Source organism: Danio aesculapii, chromosome 9, assembly GCF_903798145.1.
Source record: "Danio aesculapii chromosome 9, fDanAes4.1, whole genome shotgun sequence".
Taxonomy (NCBI): domain Eukaryota; kingdom Metazoa; phylum Chordata; class Actinopteri; order Cypriniformes; family Danionidae; genus Danio; species Danio aesculapii.
This window is the reverse complement of record NC_079443.1, coordinates 30,241,214-30,262,164: the sequence shown is the minus strand read 5'-3', so window position 1 is coordinate 30,262,164 and position 20,951 is coordinate 30,241,214. Positions and strand designations below refer to the sequence as shown.

At 35.4% G+C, this 20,951-nt stretch overlaps 1 protein-coding gene across 1 annotated transcript in view; it reads left to right on the top strand.

Annotated features, from left to right (window-relative positions):
* Positions 1–20,951, top strand: part of pth2ra (parathyroid hormone 2 receptor a) — a 108,152-nt gene that overhangs the window by 18,320 nt on the left and 68,881 nt on the right. Inside the window, exons 3-6 of the mRNA XM_056465716.1 lie at positions 961–1,071; positions 4,505–4,620; positions 4,705–4,802; positions 8,555–8,741. Of these exons, the coding sequence (XP_056321691.1) occupies positions 961–1,071; positions 4,505–4,620; positions 4,705–4,802; positions 8,555–8,741 (512 nt within the window). The remainder of the gene's footprint in view (positions 1–960; positions 1,072–4,504; positions 4,621–4,704; positions 4,803–8,554; positions 8,742–20,951) is intronic.

Below are 20,951 nucleotides of genomic sequence, written 5' to 3'. Positions count from 1 at the left end.
ACACTGCATGTTCTGGCTAGCAGGAGGTTGTATAATTATTGAAACAAGCCTGCTGACATGTCAAGGTGGTCTCAAGTTTGAGCTTGACCTTCAGCCTTCGGTTCCCAATTAAAAAAAAGAAAAATAATTCAACTCAAAAGCAGGGCCAGCGGGCACACATTTTTCATGGCTTTGTGAATTTTTTTACAAATGGATAAAATTTTACATTTCTATTAATCTTGAATATGCCACAAAAGAAAAATGATGGCAAATTTCAGAATAGCACAGGACTTTTTCTGAATTATTCCGGATGAGGAGTTTGAAAGCACTTCATGGTCTAATGTTTTCAAACTGAACGCTTCATTACCTCTGCGATCTGATGTTGGAGGAAATCTGTGACTGCTGGACACACTCTGTTTAAACCACTGCTGATATATTGAATCAGTTCAACTGCCTGACAATAATTTCATCATTTTTCCTCATCTTTTTATTTCAACAAAAATAATTGTAGTCATTATTATGGCCATAAATTGTTTTAGTTCAAAAAGAAAAGCATATTGATTGGCATTCAGTACAAGTTCAGCATTTGTCATTTAATTAAACACACATACATCATTTCTTCATGATGTGTTAGTGTGGGTTAAACTCGTAGGCGCTCATGCCAGTTGGACAGAATCCAATATCCACACAACACAAAGAAACATCACCCAAAGGTGTTCAAATGACACTGAGCGATATTTCTAACAGATTTTTTTCATTTAGCAGCTTTTATCCAAAGGAAAGCATGAATGATTCATTGTGGCAGTGTCTCATTTCATGTTTATCATTCTGCTGGATCTACTGTAATTACCAGGAAGGAATGAAAATGTGTGAGACACTTATGTGGTGCCATGTTATTCTGCAAGACTTTGCAAGATTTCACTGGTCATATCTGAAGTTGTGTTTTAGTGAATTGACACCTCTGTTTTGTTCTGCTCTTAGTTGGTGTGTGTGTCCCAGAGTGGGATGGTCTGATTTGTTGGCCTCAAGGCTTCCCTGGGACTCTGACCAAGACACCCTGCCCCGGATACATCTATGACTTCAACCATGCAGGTAAAACAAAAAACAAACAAACAAAAAAAAAGTTAAAGAAGTTAAAACACTTAAAAACTTAACAAAACATAACAAAAATTGACACTTAAAAATTGTGTCAGAATTAAGTAAAAGCCTATAAACTCAGACAAATGTCAGAATTGCCTGATATACATTTTGCAGTTTTATTTACCCCAGATTAAGCATAGTCCTACACAAAAATTACTCGTTAATCCTAATTAACAGAAATAATAGACTTAGACTTGGTCTAGTCCAGAATTTAATTGGCTGATTTCCTGGAGGAAGACTAGAGCTACTTTAGGACTAAATTGACTCTTAAATTCAACTTACCAGGATACATGTTTAACTTCAGATTAATGTCATTTGGAGGGCACGTAGATTATATGTCAAGAAATACCAACATTTACTACCAGCTGGACAAGCCTTTGCAGAGAGAAGTTGCCCATTTAAACATTTTTTTTTCAAGATTTTTTACATGCATAAAGTATAATATTCATTCATTAATTTTCCTTTGGCTTAGTTCCTTTATTCATCAGGGGTCGCCACAGCGGAATGAACTGCAAACTTATCCTGCGTATGTTTTACACAGCAGAGACCCTTCCAGCTGCAACCCAGTACCAGGAAACGCCTAGACACTATCATTCACACACAAACACTGCGGCCAATTTAGTTCATCCAATTCACCTATACCGCATGTCTTTGGACTGTGGGGGAAACCGGAGCACCCGGAGGAAACCCACACAAACACTGGGAGAACATGCGAACTCCACACAGAAATGCCAACTGACCCAGTCGGGACTCGAACCAGCAACCTTCTTGCTGTGAGACAGCAGTGCTACCCACTGAGCCACCGTGTTGCCAAAGTATACAATATTAAAATATATTATGGTAACAATATGGATCTTTTAGGTAAAAATAGCTGCTTTTTTGTCTTAATAGCGTCTTCTGCATTTGGTGTGAACCTAGTCGTGTTGGCTAATTTGAAAGATGAAAATGGTGCAAACACTGATGTTATGAGGCAAAAACTCCAGTTGTAGTGTCCACATGACCACACGGTACCCAGAGTTTCAGAAAATCATCATTCTGGCTGTAGTTTTCAGAAAATTTGTTTCAGTCACCTAATACTACATTTTTTGTGTGACCAAACATGGAGTTTATTTATGAACAAATTTCGAGAGGATCATGTGCTTATGATTGCTTGCAGCTGGCCCCACATTATCTAATTGATTATTTTCCAATCAGACGATTCCTAGGCCACTATAAGAGCCCTAGGTTTCATACCACAGACATCTTCGTTTTGAAGAATCCCCCCTTCCAGCCATACTCCTCCTCCTTTTCTAGATGGGTGGCACGATGGCCCAGTGGTTAGCACTGTTGCCTCACAGCAAGAAAGTCTTTGGTTCTGGTCATTAACAAAACCAGCAGACGTTTCTGTGCGGAGTTTGCACGTTCTCCCCATGCTCACGTGGGTTTCCCCCGGGTCCCCCAGTTTCCTCCCACAGTCCAAAAACATGCAACTTAAGTTAATTGACTAATCCAAATCAGCACCACAGACATGCACTTAGCATGTCTATAGTGTAACAAGTAGCTATCTCTTAGGAGCAATCTCTATATGTTCATTAGCTTCTATAGCAGGGGAGTTCTCGAGTTCTACCTGAGCTCAAACTCCCCTCTCAACTTGCAACATGAGGGAGCCCCGGGCTCGAGGATCTTTTGAGCTCAGGGCTTTCTCCCGGGACAGCATGCCAAGCAAGCTTTATAATCAATCATTAGCTAAGTGTGAACTCTTGAAATGTAGAAAAAAACTGTGGTTTTCGTATGGACAGGGCCTTATACTTCTGCGTCCAGCGATCTCTCTGACCCACATTTCATGTCGTGTGTGTAGCTATGCATTTTTACCTCTGCGTGCTGTTTGTGTTGCTCTGAAAAAACACTTCCTAAACGCTAGCTGGCAGTAGGTTTTTATGTACCTCTATGTCAAGTTTCTTCGCTGGTGTTTTGTTTTTTCTGATTGCTACCTTAATGTACAAGTAGCTAAAACTCGCTCATTCTGACTGAGGTGGAAACCGGCGGACGTGCAACAACTTTAATCATAAGGTAAACACAAAACAAAAGTTTCCATCTGGAGCTCCTTCACAGGACTCAACACTTTAAACTAAACACTCACTCCAACAAGTTTGTGCGGCTCTCACCCCCTCCCACACTCGTCAGCGCTACCAAGCCGACCAATCACAGAGCTTGCGCTATGCGTTGTTGTGACGTGTAATTACATTATTTGAGAGGTGTGCATCGGTGTAATGGGTACCTTTTTGAATGAAACATTTTACTAGACTCTCCTGCTTTAAATGATTCCAGAAAACTTTTTATGAAAGGAACTCTAAGGACATTTTTAGCAAAGTGACACCAGAATTATTTTTCCAATTTTTATCCTGTTTTAGCACTTAAAAATCTTATTTAATTAATGTATTCATTTGTTTGTTGATTTTTAATTGTATATTTATTACTGAAATTAATATTCATGAAAATAACTTTGGTTGCTGACATGGCATTAAATAAAAATTGCATTACATTACCTTTTAAAAGGGTACTGCCTTAGTGACAGCTTGTGTACTTTTTTCTAAGAGTGTACTTGTTCACACAATTGCTTTTAAAGGAGACAATAAGCCTTTATCAGGGGTATCAAGAAAAAAAAGCTTACAGGTATCCTTCTAGTTTTCCGTCACTCTCAACTCATCTCTGTACTCAGTGTTTATATGCATCAAAGGGTTAACTAGATACCAGGCATCCCTTTTCTTTGATTTACCAGCTGATGTGTGCAGTTTAGATTAAATAACAGGAAATATTGAAACTGTTCATAAAAGTTCTTTGATCACACTTTCTTTTCAGCTGCCATTGTCATAAGCTTCTCAACTGCATATAATTCTAACCCTTTTTACACAAGTCTTATAGACAACCTCAATCCAGCTAGTTCTCATTAGTGGTTTTATATTAATCAAGTTTATTTTAGTCTAAGTGTTAGCAATGTGTGTGTAAGCTGTTTCAGAAAGCCACTTTCAAGCCATTATTCACTAATCTAGATTAAGGTCTAATTTAAACTCTTTCTGGTAAAACGCACATATATCTCACAGGCACAAATCTCACAATTTTGACTCCTAATTAAAAAGAAAAGTCTGAATGTTTAACAATGGTTTTGTTACAGAAGTTTATTATAGTAGAAGTCTATTAATCATGTGGTTTTAGCAGATTGTTGAACAGTTTACCCACTGCATGCCATGTTTAATTTGTGACTTGCAACTACAACTACCATTTTTTTTTTTTATGTATAAATCCATGATAAATTTTCATAATTGCTAACGTACTGTGTGCACTTTATGGTTTTCTAGACTTGCTATACTCCCGATCAAAGCCACTGAAGTCTTTTTCATTCTTCCAGGACACGCATACAGAAGGTGTGACTCTAATGGTTCCTGGGTGCTGGCAGAGAGCTCAAACAAGACCTGGGTCAACTACACTGAATGCATCAAATCCCCAGAGCCCAACAAAAAAAGAGTAAGCTAGATTACCATCAGCGCTCTTCAGTGGACCAATATGGCCTTCCAGTGGCTTGACTCACAAAACTCTTTGTCCTCACAGCAGGTCTTTTTTGAACGGCTGCACATCATGTACACAGTCGGCTATGCAGTCTCTTTCAGCTCTCTTCTAGTGGCCATCTTTATTATCGGATATTTCAGGTGAGGAACTGACAGTCTGTGTTTGATGTACTACATCTCATAAACACCAAGAAAAAGACTTTAACTGATGCCTCACATAGTGTTTTTGCACATCAAACTCTAATATTGTATTTCTATTTATATCAAAATGTAGATTCATAAATGTGAGTCAGCTGTGTTTTCTCTCTCTCTGCTCCATTAGCAGCTCATTGAACGCGTTTTGAGTTCAATGAGAACATGCCATTCACTGGGACTTGCCAATATTCACACAGAGTAAAGAAAGTGACTACTCACATTTTTATTTTATTTTTAGTTAAATATAGACCACTGAAAGAAACACAAAGACCTTAATTGATAATGTACCAGTGATTTGAGATAAATAAAGAGCGGGACGGTTTTCAAAATGTATGCATTTAAAAGGTAATAGTACAAAATGTCAATATTAATAGCACTGCAGGTAAGATGTGGAGAACAAAATCATGGCTAAATGTGTTTGTAGCTACGCACAGCATCTTACATGAGAAAGGTATGGAATAAAAAATGTTATTTTTCCATTTTTTTTAAGCTTGTTGACGTAAATTTTCTCCTACCATTTTATTTTTAAAAAACAAAGTCTAGACATTTAGGTCAGAATAGTTATAAAGTATCTCCTGATGTGCATTTTCCACTAAACATATACATTAAATACTTATTTTGAACACCTTCACTTCCAATAACTGGTGAAATTTACTTGCCATACATTTTTTTTTCCAGGCTATGGAAACAAAGATATTTTCATTGCTTAATTAAAAAATAAAAAGATGTAAACATGCTTATGTTTACATGCATATTTGATAAAACATGGAGACAGAGATTAGAACACCTTAATCTATTGGAAGAAATGCAAGCATAATCAATGACCCCTGTCAGTAACATAGTAATTAAATATTGAGTGTAATTGTTATTCACTATTCATAATCTATAATGTTTTTAATAATGTGCCCAAACTATTATTTGACAATAAAACTATAGTTGCGATGTGGTGGCACAGTGGGTAGCACGTTCGCCTCACAGTAAGAAGGTCACTGGTTCGAGCCTCGGCTGGGTCAGTTGGCATTTCTGTGTGGAGTTTGCATGTTCTCCCCGTGTTCGTGTGGGTTTCCTCCGGATGATCCGGTTTCCCCCACAAGTCCAAAGACGTGGTACAGGTGAATTGGGTATGTTAAAATAATGGTGTGCGTGTGCGTGTGTGCGTGTAGGATAATGCTTTTTTTTTGGTAATACAAGAACAATGTTACTTTATAATTACTTTTATTTATGCATTTATCTGACCAGCTTATATTTTGCTTTCATGTGCATTTGTCCCTCTGTGTTCTGTTGTTCTGTCATAGATTATTTTTCAAGACACTTCTATACAGCTTAAAGGGACATTCAAAGGCTTAACTAGGTTAATTAGGTTAACTAGGCAGGTTAGGATAATTAGGCAAGTTATTGTATAACGATGGTTTGTTCTGTAAACTATTGAAAAACATATAGCTTAAAGGGGTTAATTATTTTGTCCTTAAAATTGTGTTTAAAAAAATAAAAACTGCTTTTATTCTAGCCAAAATAAAACAAATAAGACTTTTTCCAGAAGAAAAAATATTATCAGACATACTGTAAAAATTTCCTTGCTCTGTTAAACATCATTTGGGAAATATTAAAAAATAATAATTCAAAATGGGGCTAATAATTCTGACTTCAACTGTATATGTACATATATTATATTATATTATATTATATTATATTATATTATATTATATTATATTATATTATATTATATTATATTATATTATATTATATTATATTATATTATATTATATTAGATACTTCACACAGAAACGACACATCACTTTGTTGCAGAGACGCTATTGGTTAAATGCTAACAAAGAAAAACACAGAAGCAGCTTTAAGCGTAAATCGCGAGCATGTCTGCGGTCTGGAGGTATTATAAAGTTAATGAGACTTTTTAGTACTGTTGCAAACGTCCTTGATGAGAACGGAAACAGGCTCAAATCTGATAAAGTAGAGATGTTAGTTTTCATTAAAAAAAGCATACATTTCCTTCTGTGAAACTTACTGCTGTGATCACAGTAAGAGTTAGGAGTGCAGTTCCTAAAAGCACATTACTGGCTTAGCAAACACTGGACTTTTTATATTTACTGTTGCACTAAAATACAAAAGTGAAGAATTTATGTTATTTATTACTTGACTGTTCTATCTACCTCACAGAAGTGCTCTGTTTGTTAAGAGAGTTGTTGAATGTCAAAATAAGGTGAAATAAATAAAAAAAAGGAACATACTGGATCTATTTCTTCGCTCTTCTTTATTTTTTTTTATGTATTATGGCTCTATCGAATCGGGTTTAGGTAGATACTCAAAATGAAATGACTCAGAACCAAGGGCAAAAAAACCCTGATTGGGACATCCCTACATATTATGTTATTAATTGCATTTACTGCAAACTGAGTTGCTCAAGAGACTCAAAACTGTATGGGAAAAACATTACAGTGCGACACATCAGATTAAATATTTATGTAATTACAGCGCAATCACTAAACCATACAGTATCTGTCTCCCAAAGCAATGATGTGATTTTTCTTGCTTGGTATTGGATAAATAAAACATTCTTTCAAAATAGCAGCTATGAGATGCTCTGTGTGAATACTGTGGATGAGACTAGATAAACTGTGATGAAAGAATGACACTCAGACTGCAGTATGACTGTATTCTTATGCACTTTGAAGTGTCTAATGCAGTGGACTGACTACATCAGTGCCTGACAAAATACAGCTATCAACACATTTTCTCCTAAGGTAACATTTTAAAAGTGTCCGCTTTTGTTGTCTTGAAGTACAGGAGTCAAGGCTACTCTCAAAACATAGTGCTGTTTCTGACCCTTATGGTAAAAAAAAACTCAGAAGACTTTCGTTCTGTGTGAAGACTCATTCTCTTTCAACAATTACAGTACAAGAACCAACTAAATGTTGTATATAATATAATATAATATAATATAATATAATATAATATAATATAATATAATATAATATAATATAATATAATATAATATAATATAATATAAAAGCCCAAATCAGAAAAAGTTGACACAGTATGGATATATATATATATATATATATATATATATATATATATATATATATATATATATATATATATATATATATATATATATATATATATATATATATATATATATATATATTACATACATGTATATTACATACATGTATATTACATACATGTATACATATACATATATACATATACACATATACATACATATACATATACACATATATAATTAATTAAGTTATAATTAATTAAGTTATATAATTAATTAAGTTATGCATCAGACTTGGGGTATTTTTGTGAACAGATGGTCACTGAATGTACTGGTATTGCATTCAGTCTGTTGTGTGTCCCTAATGACAATAAAAGATGAGAGGGATGCGCACAGTAGAGAACAGATTGATGCGAATGTGTTCACTACATATAAATACAGTACATCACAAATGAAGTGGTGTCCATTTAGTCTGTGATAGTAAACTACAGTGGCTCTAAACATTTTGTCTTCATTAGCAAACTTTTAGCATCATGTTTAAATAATGTAAATGCAGTATTCAGGATGAACTAAACATTTACTTATTTCTCCCAAAAGCACATTATCTCAGAGTCTGCCATCATGTTCATACTCTGTCCTAACCTGTGTTCTGTGTATTTCTGTGTGTCTGCAGACGACTCCACTGCACCAGGAACTACATTCACATGCACCTGTTTGTTTCCTTCATGCTGCGTGCCGCCAGTATCTTTGTGAAGGATCACGTGGTGCACACTAGCGCCGGGCTGCAGGAATTTGATGCTGTGCTCATGAATAACTTCACTAATGCTGTGGATGTGGCACCAGTGGACACTTCACAGTATGTGAGTCAATTTTTTAGCATTAAATATTTATCAAGTATCTTATGTTGCTACATTTATAAGTAGGCAATGGATATTTGTATCATTGTGTCTGGGTGATATAGATTCATTATGATTCATTATGATTTTTTCCAAACATGTTCTTTGATTAATTTGATGATAATTTGTCTCTACAAATAGTTATTTTAAACAACTTCTTTCAATGTGACCACCTGCTTGCATGAAACCATGGAGACGATAAAGAACATAATGTTTGTTGTGGTGTAGATCCTGAACCTTGTCTATTTGAACAGGAATACAAAGAATAATAATAAGAACAACACTTGCCTGCTGCAGCCAAGGTATGGCAAGCACAGTTCCTTGATTATTATTCTGGAATGAAAGTATAGTTTTATTCATACTGGCCTAGAATTTTCATTTTTTCATTGGTCTTCGTGCACAATGTAACTACAGAAGAGTCAAACTTTAAAAAGAAAAAATTATCAAAAGTCTCGTTATTTTCAAGCGAGAAACTAATGGTCTAATCTGATTCCATTATCTATGCTAAGCTAAGCTAAAAGTACTCCTGCCAGACCCAGAGATTGGTTGAATGGATTAAATTTAAATAAAAATTAAGTAATCTGTTTAACTCTCGGCGAGCTGCAAAATGTACCTATTTTCAAAAAAGTGGAGTGTTCCCTTAAGTTGGAAGCAAAGTCTTAGTGAAAAGTTTTTTTTTTTTTGATGTAATAGTTTTTCTCAGTTGCTTCTCAGATCAGAATTGAAATTTGCAAAACAGTTAGTGCAAAACACCATGGATTACCTGCAAAACCCAGTTCTTGCTCAAAAACCTTAGTTCACTGGTCAAATTTCTCTATCAATAAATGTGTCAGTACCATCAGAATTACAAACCTTTGTGTCATTGTGCGTGGATAAGACAGTCAAATTACTTAGTCATGTTTTCAATACAACAGTGTACTCTGGGGTGGTGTTCTGATGTAAACTATAGCAAACTTATTATTTTTTTGTTTGTACTGTAATTTGTTGACAGATCATTTCATTGTGATACAGAAAGGAAAAGACAGCACTGCAAAGCACAAAGGAAAAACTAAACAAAAGTAGAAATGAGAACAGAGGACAATCTCCTTTGAGATGCCCCTTTATTAGAAAAAGTCAAGATACACCTGGGAGAAATATACCAAAAGCAGACAGATTTAGAAAAGAAAGTCTAATGAAAATGTATAGAAAATATTGTATGTTCAACCACTGTGCATATTAAGACTTATGCCATGAACAAACGATTAAATGTTGTTGGGGGTGAGGCTGTTCAACAGAGACCAAAATAATACATTTTGATCAACATGACATATCCGAATGATAATTTAGGAAACACCAGAGAATTGCACATACTCATTTGAATGGATGTACAAAAGCATTTGCAACTTCTTCAAAGGAAAGAAAAACTGCTTTTTTGATGTACACAAGTGGCACAATGATGTAAAAATTTAACAGGTAGTTTTGAGAATTTAAATTCTGATCTGAGAAATGGACCAAAGCGAAACTGTAAATTAGACAATGTGATCTAAAACTCGATTTTTTTTCCTTTAGTGATGAGGGAACCATTGATCTAGCAAAGTTTTGCAATGTTTTCTGTAGCAATACTGTATCAATACATGGACACCAATATTGATATTTTGTCAGTGTTTTACTATACTATTTGCAGGCCACTGCAGTAGTTTGAGTGTTTTTTTTGTTTTTTTTGGCGTTCCAGCATGCAGTAAGTTATTAAAATAGCCATGGTGGCATCGCAGAAAGGTGCATACAACTTTAAGACATAAAAAAAGTGTTGGTCGGAATTGTATGCTTGCCAATTCCATATTGCACTGAATTTCAAAGTATATTTGAAATTTTATATTGTATTGTGACACAAGTATCATGATAATATCATATTGTGGGGAGTCTGGTAATACCCAACCTATTCTTCATGGCTAAAATTTTAAACAGACAGACAAACATGTAAATGAATAGTTGACGTTATACTTATGGATTAGATAGATAGACAGACAGACTGATAGACAGACAGACAAACATGTGAATAAATAGATAACGTTATAGTTATGGATTAGATAGATAGATAAATAGACAGACAGACAGACAGACGGACAAACATGTGAATGAATAGATGACGTTATAGTTATGGATTAGATAGATAGATAAATAGACAGACAGACAGACAAACATGTGAATGAATAGATGACGTTATACTTATGGATTAGATAGATAGACAGACAGACTGATAGACAGACAGACAAACATGTGAATGAATAGATGACGTAATAGTTATGAATTAGATAGATAGATAAATAGACAGACAGACAGACAGACAGACAGACAGACAGACAGACAAACATGTGAATGAATAGATGACGTTATACTTATGGATTAGATAGATAGACAGACAGACTGATAGACAGACAGACAAACATGTGAATGAATAGATGACGTAATAGTTATGGATTAGATAGATAGATAAATAGACAGACAGACAGACAGACGGACAAACATGTGAATGAATAGATGACGTTATAGTTATGGATTAGATAGATAGATAAATAGACAGACAGACAGACAGACAAACATGTGAATGAATAGATGACGTTATACTTATGGATTAGATAGATAGACAGACAGACTGATAGACAGACAGACAAACATGTGAATGAATAGATGACGTTATAGTTATGGATTAGATAGATAGATAAATAGACAGACAGACAGACAGACAAACATGTGAATGAATAGATGACGTTATACTTATGGATTAGATAGATAGACAGACAGACTGATAGACAAACAGACAAACATGTGAATGAATAGATGACGTAATAGTTATGAATTAGATAGATAGATAAATAGACAGACAGACAGACAGACAGACAGACAGACAGACAGACAAACATGTGAATGAATAGATGACGTTATAGTTATGGATTAGATAGATAGATAAATAGACAGACAGACAGACAGACAAACATGTGAATGAATAGATGACGTTATATTTATGGATTAGATAGATAGACAGACAGACTGATAGACAGACAGACAAACATGTGAATGAATAGATGACGTAATAGTTATGGATTAGATAGATAGATAAATAGACAGACAGAAAGACAGACAGACAGATAGACAGACGAACGTGAATGAATAGATGACGTTATAGTTATGGATTAGACAGACAGACAGGTTTAGATATGAATGCATAGATGACGTTATAGTTATGGATTAGATAGATAGACAGACAGACAGACAGACAGACAGGTTTAGATATAAATGAATAGATGACGTTATAGTTATGGATTATATGGCTGAGATGGATAGATGAAAAGTCAGAAGTAACAGATGTAATAGGTGATTAACACATATGGAAGACTCTCCTAAATAATCTACTTTCTGTTCCAGAAACAAATCATGCCGTGTGCGAAATGTGCCATTTGAATTAGTAACTCATGAATAGCCAGGAACACTAATCATTGTAGAATATCATAACAGCTTGAAGACTGCATAGAGGCACAGCGAAGTGTTAAATAAGTCTGGAGGAGAGGAAATTGAAAGAGGTCAGGTTGGGTCTGGAGTGAAGTGACATCTGTGTGAGGTCTGACTCCAGTTCTGATTACGGTGGAGAATAAATATTTTAATGCCAGCGCAAGGTCGCGCCCCATCATGACACTTGGTTTGGCTGAAATTGTGGAACAAAATGCCAGAGATAGAAGTGAAAGGTTATTGTATTGCAAGAAGTGCTCAATCTCATCTTTTGCAGCATGTACTGGAGGGCTTTTGTTTCATGCCATCTCCAATCTCCACCCTAAAGCTCGCTCACAGCTTGTCTGAGTGTTTCATTATGCTCTTCGCCCACAACACGGCCAGCCTTAACAATCTATGCATAACGGTTAAAAAAAAGCTCACTTGTCCCCGTTTGCTGTCTTTAGGGAAGGAAATGCTTATCCATTCCCACCTACACTCAGACTCAAACTGTATTGGTGCCCATTGCAGAAACAGTGGAAACTCTCATTGACTTGGCCCTCAGCTTTTTATTCGAACAGCTGCAATGCAGAAGATAAAAGCAATGGATCCAACATTCAAGGAGAGGATTTTGCAGCCAGTTGTTTAGCATCCATAGCTGCTGTGTTTATGTTAGGTGCAAACAATGTGTCTGCAGAGATCAAAGACAGACATACTATGCTTTGATCTGTTTGTTTACCAATAATATGATGTAACTAACTGTAGTGCACTGCTTTTTTTATAGATCAATGCGCCAATCGGTCATACCAATAGGTGGCTATTACTCTCAGATTTTACATTTTGAGAAACCTGCAGGAAATTTCCTGACCTCAGTTTTTCTGTAGCATGACAGCAGAACCAGTTTAGTGCTTGTTGCATCACACAACAAATACTGATTTGTGAAGATTATTTTTATGGACAATAATTGTGTAAACAGACTTGTAAAAAAAAATTTGTCATTATATTATATTATATTATATTATATTATATTATATTATATTATATTATATTATATTATATTATATTATATTATATTATATTATATTATATTATATTATATTATATTATATTATATTACATTCGTTATAGAAGTGTGAACCTACACTGGTCTCACGGTTTAATTCGGTTACGATTATCATGCCATTGATTCGGTTCAATTCGATATCTCGGTGCATCACAGTTTTATATTTTCTTCACAGCACAGCAATTCTTGTATTAAAATGTATAAATATATTTATATACTATGTGTAATACAGTTTTGTCCTTTAATTCAAACCGTCAGACATATAAACTGTACCTTTAAACAACACGAGCATTTATAGCAAGTAAACAAATATAAATATCCCGCTCGTTTTCTGATCCTTGTCTACCAAGTTCTTTCTTACACCCCTTTGATTGGTCACACGCTCAACAGAAAGGGCTGTGATTGGCTCTTACACGCTGGCGCTCTTCACAAATGAGTGACACTAGTAAATGATAGTGGTGATCACAGCTGATCCATGATAGACTTTGTCGCAGACTAAACTAAACTGTCTAAGGCCAGTTTTACTTAATAAACATTCCCTTTTCTGAAAATGGCAATCCATATTGTGCCCGTCAGTTTCACTTTTATTAATTTAATCAACTACTTTGAGGACAATAAGCCAGGCTTTACAAACTATTCGCAGCACTGAAAGTATTTACCACAGAAAAATAAACCCAGTCAGAAGGATGAGAGATCAGAAACTCATTGTGAGAATAATTTTACGGAGCAGTGCACATCGCGTCTGCGCAGCGGGTGTGTGAATGAAGCGCTTGATGCATCACTGAGACAGAGTGCGCAGCCCCCCATATCTGCGGACACTTCCAAAACAGCAGCAAAAAGGGAAGGAATCAGTGCGTTGAGGATCTGTCCAATGTATTATTGAGCCTTTTCTAATTCCAGTGTTACGAATGTAATCTGCTGATCTAACAGATACAGAGAAATATGATTTAGAAACAGCAATGAACTCCTTGTTGCAGGTCAAAATGAACCCATTTAATGCAAAACTAAATGAATTTCTCCACTGATTAATTATAGTAACAGGAAAAAATAGTCTTGGAGAAAGTTTTCTGTGTTGTCATAAACGCGACACACAGTTTGAATTGTGAATGAATGGAGAATTATTGACAGTCGCGGAGACGGGAAGCGCTGAACTAGTCATAAATTTAACCACTGATATTCATCTGTACTTCACATTAAACTATAGAGTGGCCTCAGAACATTTGGCATATAGTAGGAATATATTACAACTTTCTAGTGCCTTATAATAGGGTACCTTCATGGCTTAGTTGGCTTATAAACACAGAATATAGCACACGCGCAAGATCAGATTTGGATCGGTACCAGCTAACCGATTACTGATCCAGCAAAAAATATATATGAGGTGTCGAACCGACTCCAATCCTGACTCTCTGTGGTCATTAAAAATCCTAGGATGTCCTTTGGAAAAGAGTAGAGGTTTAACCCAAGCATCCTGGCCAGATTTGCCCACTGGCCTCTGTCTATCATGACCTCCTAACCATCCCCATATAATAATTGGCTTCATCACTTTTTCTTCTCTCCACCAATCAGCTGGTGTGTGGTTGTGTGGTCTGGCCCAATATGGCTGCCTTCGTAAAGCTGCTTAACTATAATTTAGATACAACACTGCAGAGACTGAAATGTCAAAAGAAACTGTGACGATTGCGGATGAGCGATATCGGTGCTGAAAATATATATTGTGCAGCCCTGGTGCGATTCTTAAAAAAAGTTCTGGCAGTGAGCACAGACATAATTGCGCACCATTTGAGCCATTAGAAGTTCTATTTTGTTAACTCATTCATTCATTTTCTTTTTGGCTTAGTCCCTTTATTAATCAGGGGTCGCCACAGTGGAATGAACCCCCAACTTATCCAGCATATGTTTTTCTAAGAGGATGCCCTTCCAGCCACAACCCATCTCTGGGAAACATCCATACACACTCATTCACCACGGACAATTTAGCCTACCCAATTCACCTGTACCGCTTGTATTTGGACTGTGGGGGAAAGCACCCGGGAGGAAACTCACGCGAATGCAGGGAGAACATGCAGACTCCACACAGAAACACCAACTGGCTCGAACCAGCCACCTTCTTGCTGTGAGGCGACAGCACTACCTACTGCGCCACTGCGTAAAGTAAAAAGTTAAGTTTACGGTTTTTTATTTAGCCAGTACAATAAAAGTTACGAGCATTGCCAATGTTGTGCTTTTAATCCTGCCAGGAAGTTTCATAAAACCATCCAAGTCAATGCCTGCTACAAAATTATGATAATGCATTGTGGCAGATGTACAGTAGAGTGACTCATCGTTTGGTGTTGCATTATAATTTTATGCCATTTTTCAGTTGTTTTGTCATGTCTGAGTCTTTAATTATTATTGTTATATGACAAAGGCTACTGTGATGTGCAAATTGTAATAGTAGAGATTACTTTATTTTCAACCCATTGTGCTTCTCTCTGTAATATCTGAACCAAAGGGAAAGCTGCACTTTTCCACTTGCTGCAGTCAGTATTTTTCATTCTTTTTGATAGCTGGGAATTGCATCAAGTAATAAGGATAGGAAAATTTTCACGTAGTCCTCAAAGGCTCAAACAAATTGGTCAGTGAGTCTTTTATAAACAAAAGATGATAAAGAGATTTAAAAAGACCTAAGGGTTTCTGTACCTAATTTGTTTATTTGACTTTTAGGCTCATTTCTTACAAAAGCACCCTTCCAAGTTAACTCAGGTCTTCTGTAACAGTTATATTTTTATAGAAGCTTCCCTACTGCTTCACTGTGGGGGTCTGCACTCAACATTGTGTTTCCAATCAGTGCTGTTTAAAGCAGGCAGAGATCTTCGAGAGCCAGAGACAGACAGGACAGAAAGTTTAATGTGTTCAGGTGAGCCATTCAGATCCTCCAGGTGTATTGACAACATAATCTGCACACCTTGCTTTACTGCGGCACCTCTTTGATCATCTGTCAGAAGGGCTGAAGCTCTCACGGTTACCCCTAGTTTCTGCCACTTTCATGTGTCTGTTATTGTCTGTGCTTGAAATAGTGGCTTCTTTCACTGAGTGGCTACATGTCCCAACCCCAAATGCATCACTCTAGGGAAACAGTAAGAACAGAAGTGAGCATTAAAGGGATAGTTTATTTTAAAAGGAATGTAAGTCTGGGGTAATTTACTTAGCCCTTTGTCATTCCAATGTTGTATTTTGTTGTGTCATTCTGAAAGCAGATGTTTAGCTTAATGTTGATGCAGCTCTTTTAAGGTGTGTTCACAACAAGAATGATAAGATTAAAGATAACTAGGCCCACATGGAATCGGCGCTCGCTGATTTTTAGCTCATGTATGTATTTACTAGTATAAATGTGTGTAAATTTATATATTTTTTCAGTTTTTGCACTAATTTCACTAATATTATTGTGATATAATTTTTGTAATATTAAAAAGTAATATTTTCTGTCTTTTAGTAGATATATTATATGAGAGACTTGCTTTGTTTACCAAATAAGTGGATCTAGATGGATTTGCATTGTAAGCATTAAATAAAAGACAAAATGGTTTGTGAATGGATTGTTGATTGTGAATGGCTGTCACTGTTTTTATTGTTCATCAGCTAAAAATAATTATGCTTTGAAAATTATTCCAACTGTTAGGTCTCTCTGTACTGTTATCATTATAGCTGTGCTGTAATTATATTATAAATCCTTAAAGCCAGTAGTAGCTATGTGTGAGGAACAGAAATTTGATTCTTCTCTTCCACAATGGCTCTATACTTGTTGTTATTATTTTGGCACATAATGTTTCAAAAGAATTATGAAATAAACCAAATTACTTCGCCTTTCAAAATGACATTTTTAACATAGCATGCAGATATGAAATTACTTCAGTGCCCCTCTATGAGATCATCGGTGCCCCTTTATCCTCCGTTCATGACATTCCTCTCATGGTGCTCCAGCTAAGCTAGCCATATTGTGAAAGACCCAATCCAGGCTCATTCTGATTACGTACCCTTACATTTCTGCAGACAGCAAAATACCTCCCAGGAGCTATGTTTTTTGCAGTTTTTGTTTTTGCGAATTCGCCAGAGGCCACTGTGTTATGCTATTTGAGATGTCAATTTTCTCTCGCGAGTGCAATTCGCGCCTGCTGTTCTCATGTTAATCCACCAGAAGCGCTGTTGACTAACTCACTAACTGACTGACCAACCGACCGAGGCCCACACCCAAACCCAACCGCAGTATTTTGAAAAGCAATCCAGAAAAATAAAAGCCCCCTGATTTTTACCAGGTTTTCAGATTTTACCACATTCTCACCCTGTTATTTACTCGAATCCTGTTGTCGTGGTCAATTTCTCTCTGCATCTGAAGTCTGCCAACATACGTATTGTCCACATGCAGGTAAGCGGGTAGCTGATTAACGAGAAAAGAAATGGTGTCCGCCTCGTAGCGTTTGTTTTGAAGACAAAATGCAGCCACACATTTGTGATCTCCAGAAACATATATAGGGCTACGTTTTTTAGAATGAGTCTATGTTGGAAAGACCCTACCCATCCATTCCACGGTCTCTTCCAGCTGCTGCCATCAGGAAGAAGGTTTTGAAGTATTAGAGCCTGCTTGGCTAGACTACTCAACAGCTTCTATCCACAGGCTGTTAGAGCCCTTAACTCCAGTCAATTTACCCCCACTCTTAATCCCCCCCCCCATTTGATTTCTGAGTATTTCCCATACAAGTAAGTGGGCTTAACAAACCACCTGTAGAAAAGACACCCTCTCATCTCTCTGACTCTTGCACCAGGTTGCACATTAGCATTATAGACACTTTCTTAAGCACTCCATGTCTCTTGGAAACATTGTGCATGTCAAATTGTTCTTCATACAGGTGAGTGGGCTCAACAAACCACCTGTAAAAACACACTTCGCTCTTATACACCTGACATATTATCTAAACTCCATCTTATATGGACTCAATAAGAAAAATGTTTACAATAAATGTACCATAATCATGTTGCACTGCTTGCCTAACCTTAAATAACTATTTTGCACAATATTAAACCTTAAATACCTCTTTTGCACAATATTCACTTTTAATACCTCTCTTGCACAATATCCTGCACAACATTGTTCAGTCTCATGTAAAAGTACTTGTATCAGTAATTGTACAAGTAAAAGTAATTGTAAAAGTAATTGTACCAGTGTTCTGTTTGTATTTATGATTAATTTATGTAGCACCGTTTACTTCGCTTTTTCTTTGCCGATAGAATATGGAGCTCATGTTACCAATGACACTGTAATTATAGCTGGTATTGCTAATTACAGTTTGTTTAAACTACGTACAGTATGATAAAGTTTTATAATAGGCTGAAGTTTTGAAGAGTCAAGAAATTATATGCCACATTTATGGTTATTTGATGTATTAAAACAAACATAGAAAACTATTAATCACCTAATTTATAAATATGTATTTATTATATATTAATATTTTTACAGTGTATAGACATTGCAGTTATGTGAAAGAAAACCCTGCTGAGTTAGAATGTCATACTATACTAGATATATTTATTAAAATAATATTTTAGTCACAGAACATGTTTGGAAATGGAAAGATAATACATTAAAATTCATGCAAAATATTGCAAAACAATTACAAACTACAAAATTTCAGCAATATTTTATAGATTTTTTGTTTCTCTTGATTTTAGCTGTTTTTGAACATTTTATTTAATATTTTTCTCTAACATATACATTTGGGCTACATATTTTTTAACCATTATTGTAAGTTATTGTAAGTCCAGATTTGGCTTCACTACTGACTAAACTAATGTATATGCACAAATATAATACTGTAAAGCATCCCATAGAAATTATTAATTTAAACGAGAGATTTGTGGGGAGTGGACTCATATACAGTATGCAGAGCACTGTAACTTTTAAAGTTTTGGAATTGGATCAAGCTAGATTTTGATCAGACAGGCAGGCTATTATTGATCGGTCCTGGTGTTAGGGAGTTTAGCAAACTCCTAATCCTGGCTATTTAAATAAAGCCTGTAACTCATCCTGCACCAATTGGGCTCAATGATAATCCTAACTCAAATCATGCAGATGGTTGAGGAAAGCTGTGCTGTTCTTTTTCTATGTGATCAGACTTGCAATTACTGTATCCCAGGTGATAAAACAAGTTTAAATATTGCATAGACTTACAGTGAAGGGGAAAAAATATCTCGGGACAGCAGTGTCAATGTGGCTGAATTCTTTGATTTTTATACAACATTTTATATACAGTCAAACCAAAAATTGTTCAAAAATATATATTTTTTTAGATTTTCTTTACTAATGGGTGAAGGACAGAGTTAATTTATGTAAGTGAGGATGCCAAAATAAAATACACTGACATATTATCTCCAAAAAAAATCTTTATACACTGGACTAAAAACAGACAAACAAGACTTTGGAAAAATATTGAATTTCAGGTTTTCATGAACCATAAAACAAAGTATTGGCAGTTATGTTGGAAAACAATATTGACAGTTATGTTAATAATGTTATACTTAAAGTTGTTTAAATAATTTTTGGTTGATCTTAATCCATTACATACTGTGCATTTCTGACTAAATTATCTGATATTGTCAACATGAATATGTTTGGACACAGTTTAAATATGAACAATCAAGTTTCTTGTCATATAAACTATATAGAATAAATTGTGATGCTGTGAGAAATGTTAAAGGTGTGTGAATAATTTTGGGTTTGACTTTATGTAGAGTGGCTTTTGATATTTTCACCACAGTGTCAAGTTTGTTTCATTTATAATACTACTGTATGACCTACTTTAGGTCAATTTTGCAAGGACTAACATTCAAGGGTGAAAAGTCACACGTGGAGGCAGTTTCTCTGTGATTGGCTCATTATTTCCCTGTTTATTTGATAACAACTGTATGTCATGATTATGCCTAATCTGCAAATCAGCCTGACTTAATAGATGGACTAATTACAAAGTAAACAACTTGACCACCCACACATCACTTCTTTGAATCAAAATTAGTGGATTATTGTGAGTGAGCTGGTTTTGAGTGTCCACTCTATACAGGAAAATAAAGCTTCGCCTTCATGTGACCTTCATAGCATTTCTTGTTTACCAAACATTTGAGGTTTAATGGGCTTAGAGGAACAACATGCAGAGGAACAACATGTAGTCATAAAGCAAAGCAAAGCTACACAAAATATTCTTGGTTCTGTATTATTATTAAAGCAATGTAATTTTTTTTTTTTTTTTTATGTAATTTGACTTTAGTACATTGGAAGCAAAACTGATAATGGAGCTAAAAAGTTTATAGTATGAGTCGCTTGTTGTAGTGTAAGGTAAATTGTGTTTCAGTTGAATCGCTTTTAATTTCACAGTTATTATAAAAAAGAAATAAATATGCTAAATAAATTCCATCTAACAGCCATTTAAAACTAAATGAATGGACTCAAAAGAGACAGGAACACCTTTTGGAATTAAGTTAAATATGGTTCAGAAACTTTTCTCTTTACTTTCTTTTCTGCTTGGCCTCACTCTCATCGAATTGTTTTTAGAGGGGTTTTATAGAACCCATTTCTTTTTTGATTAGATATTTTGCAACCAGAGTCAGTGTGAAACTTTAAG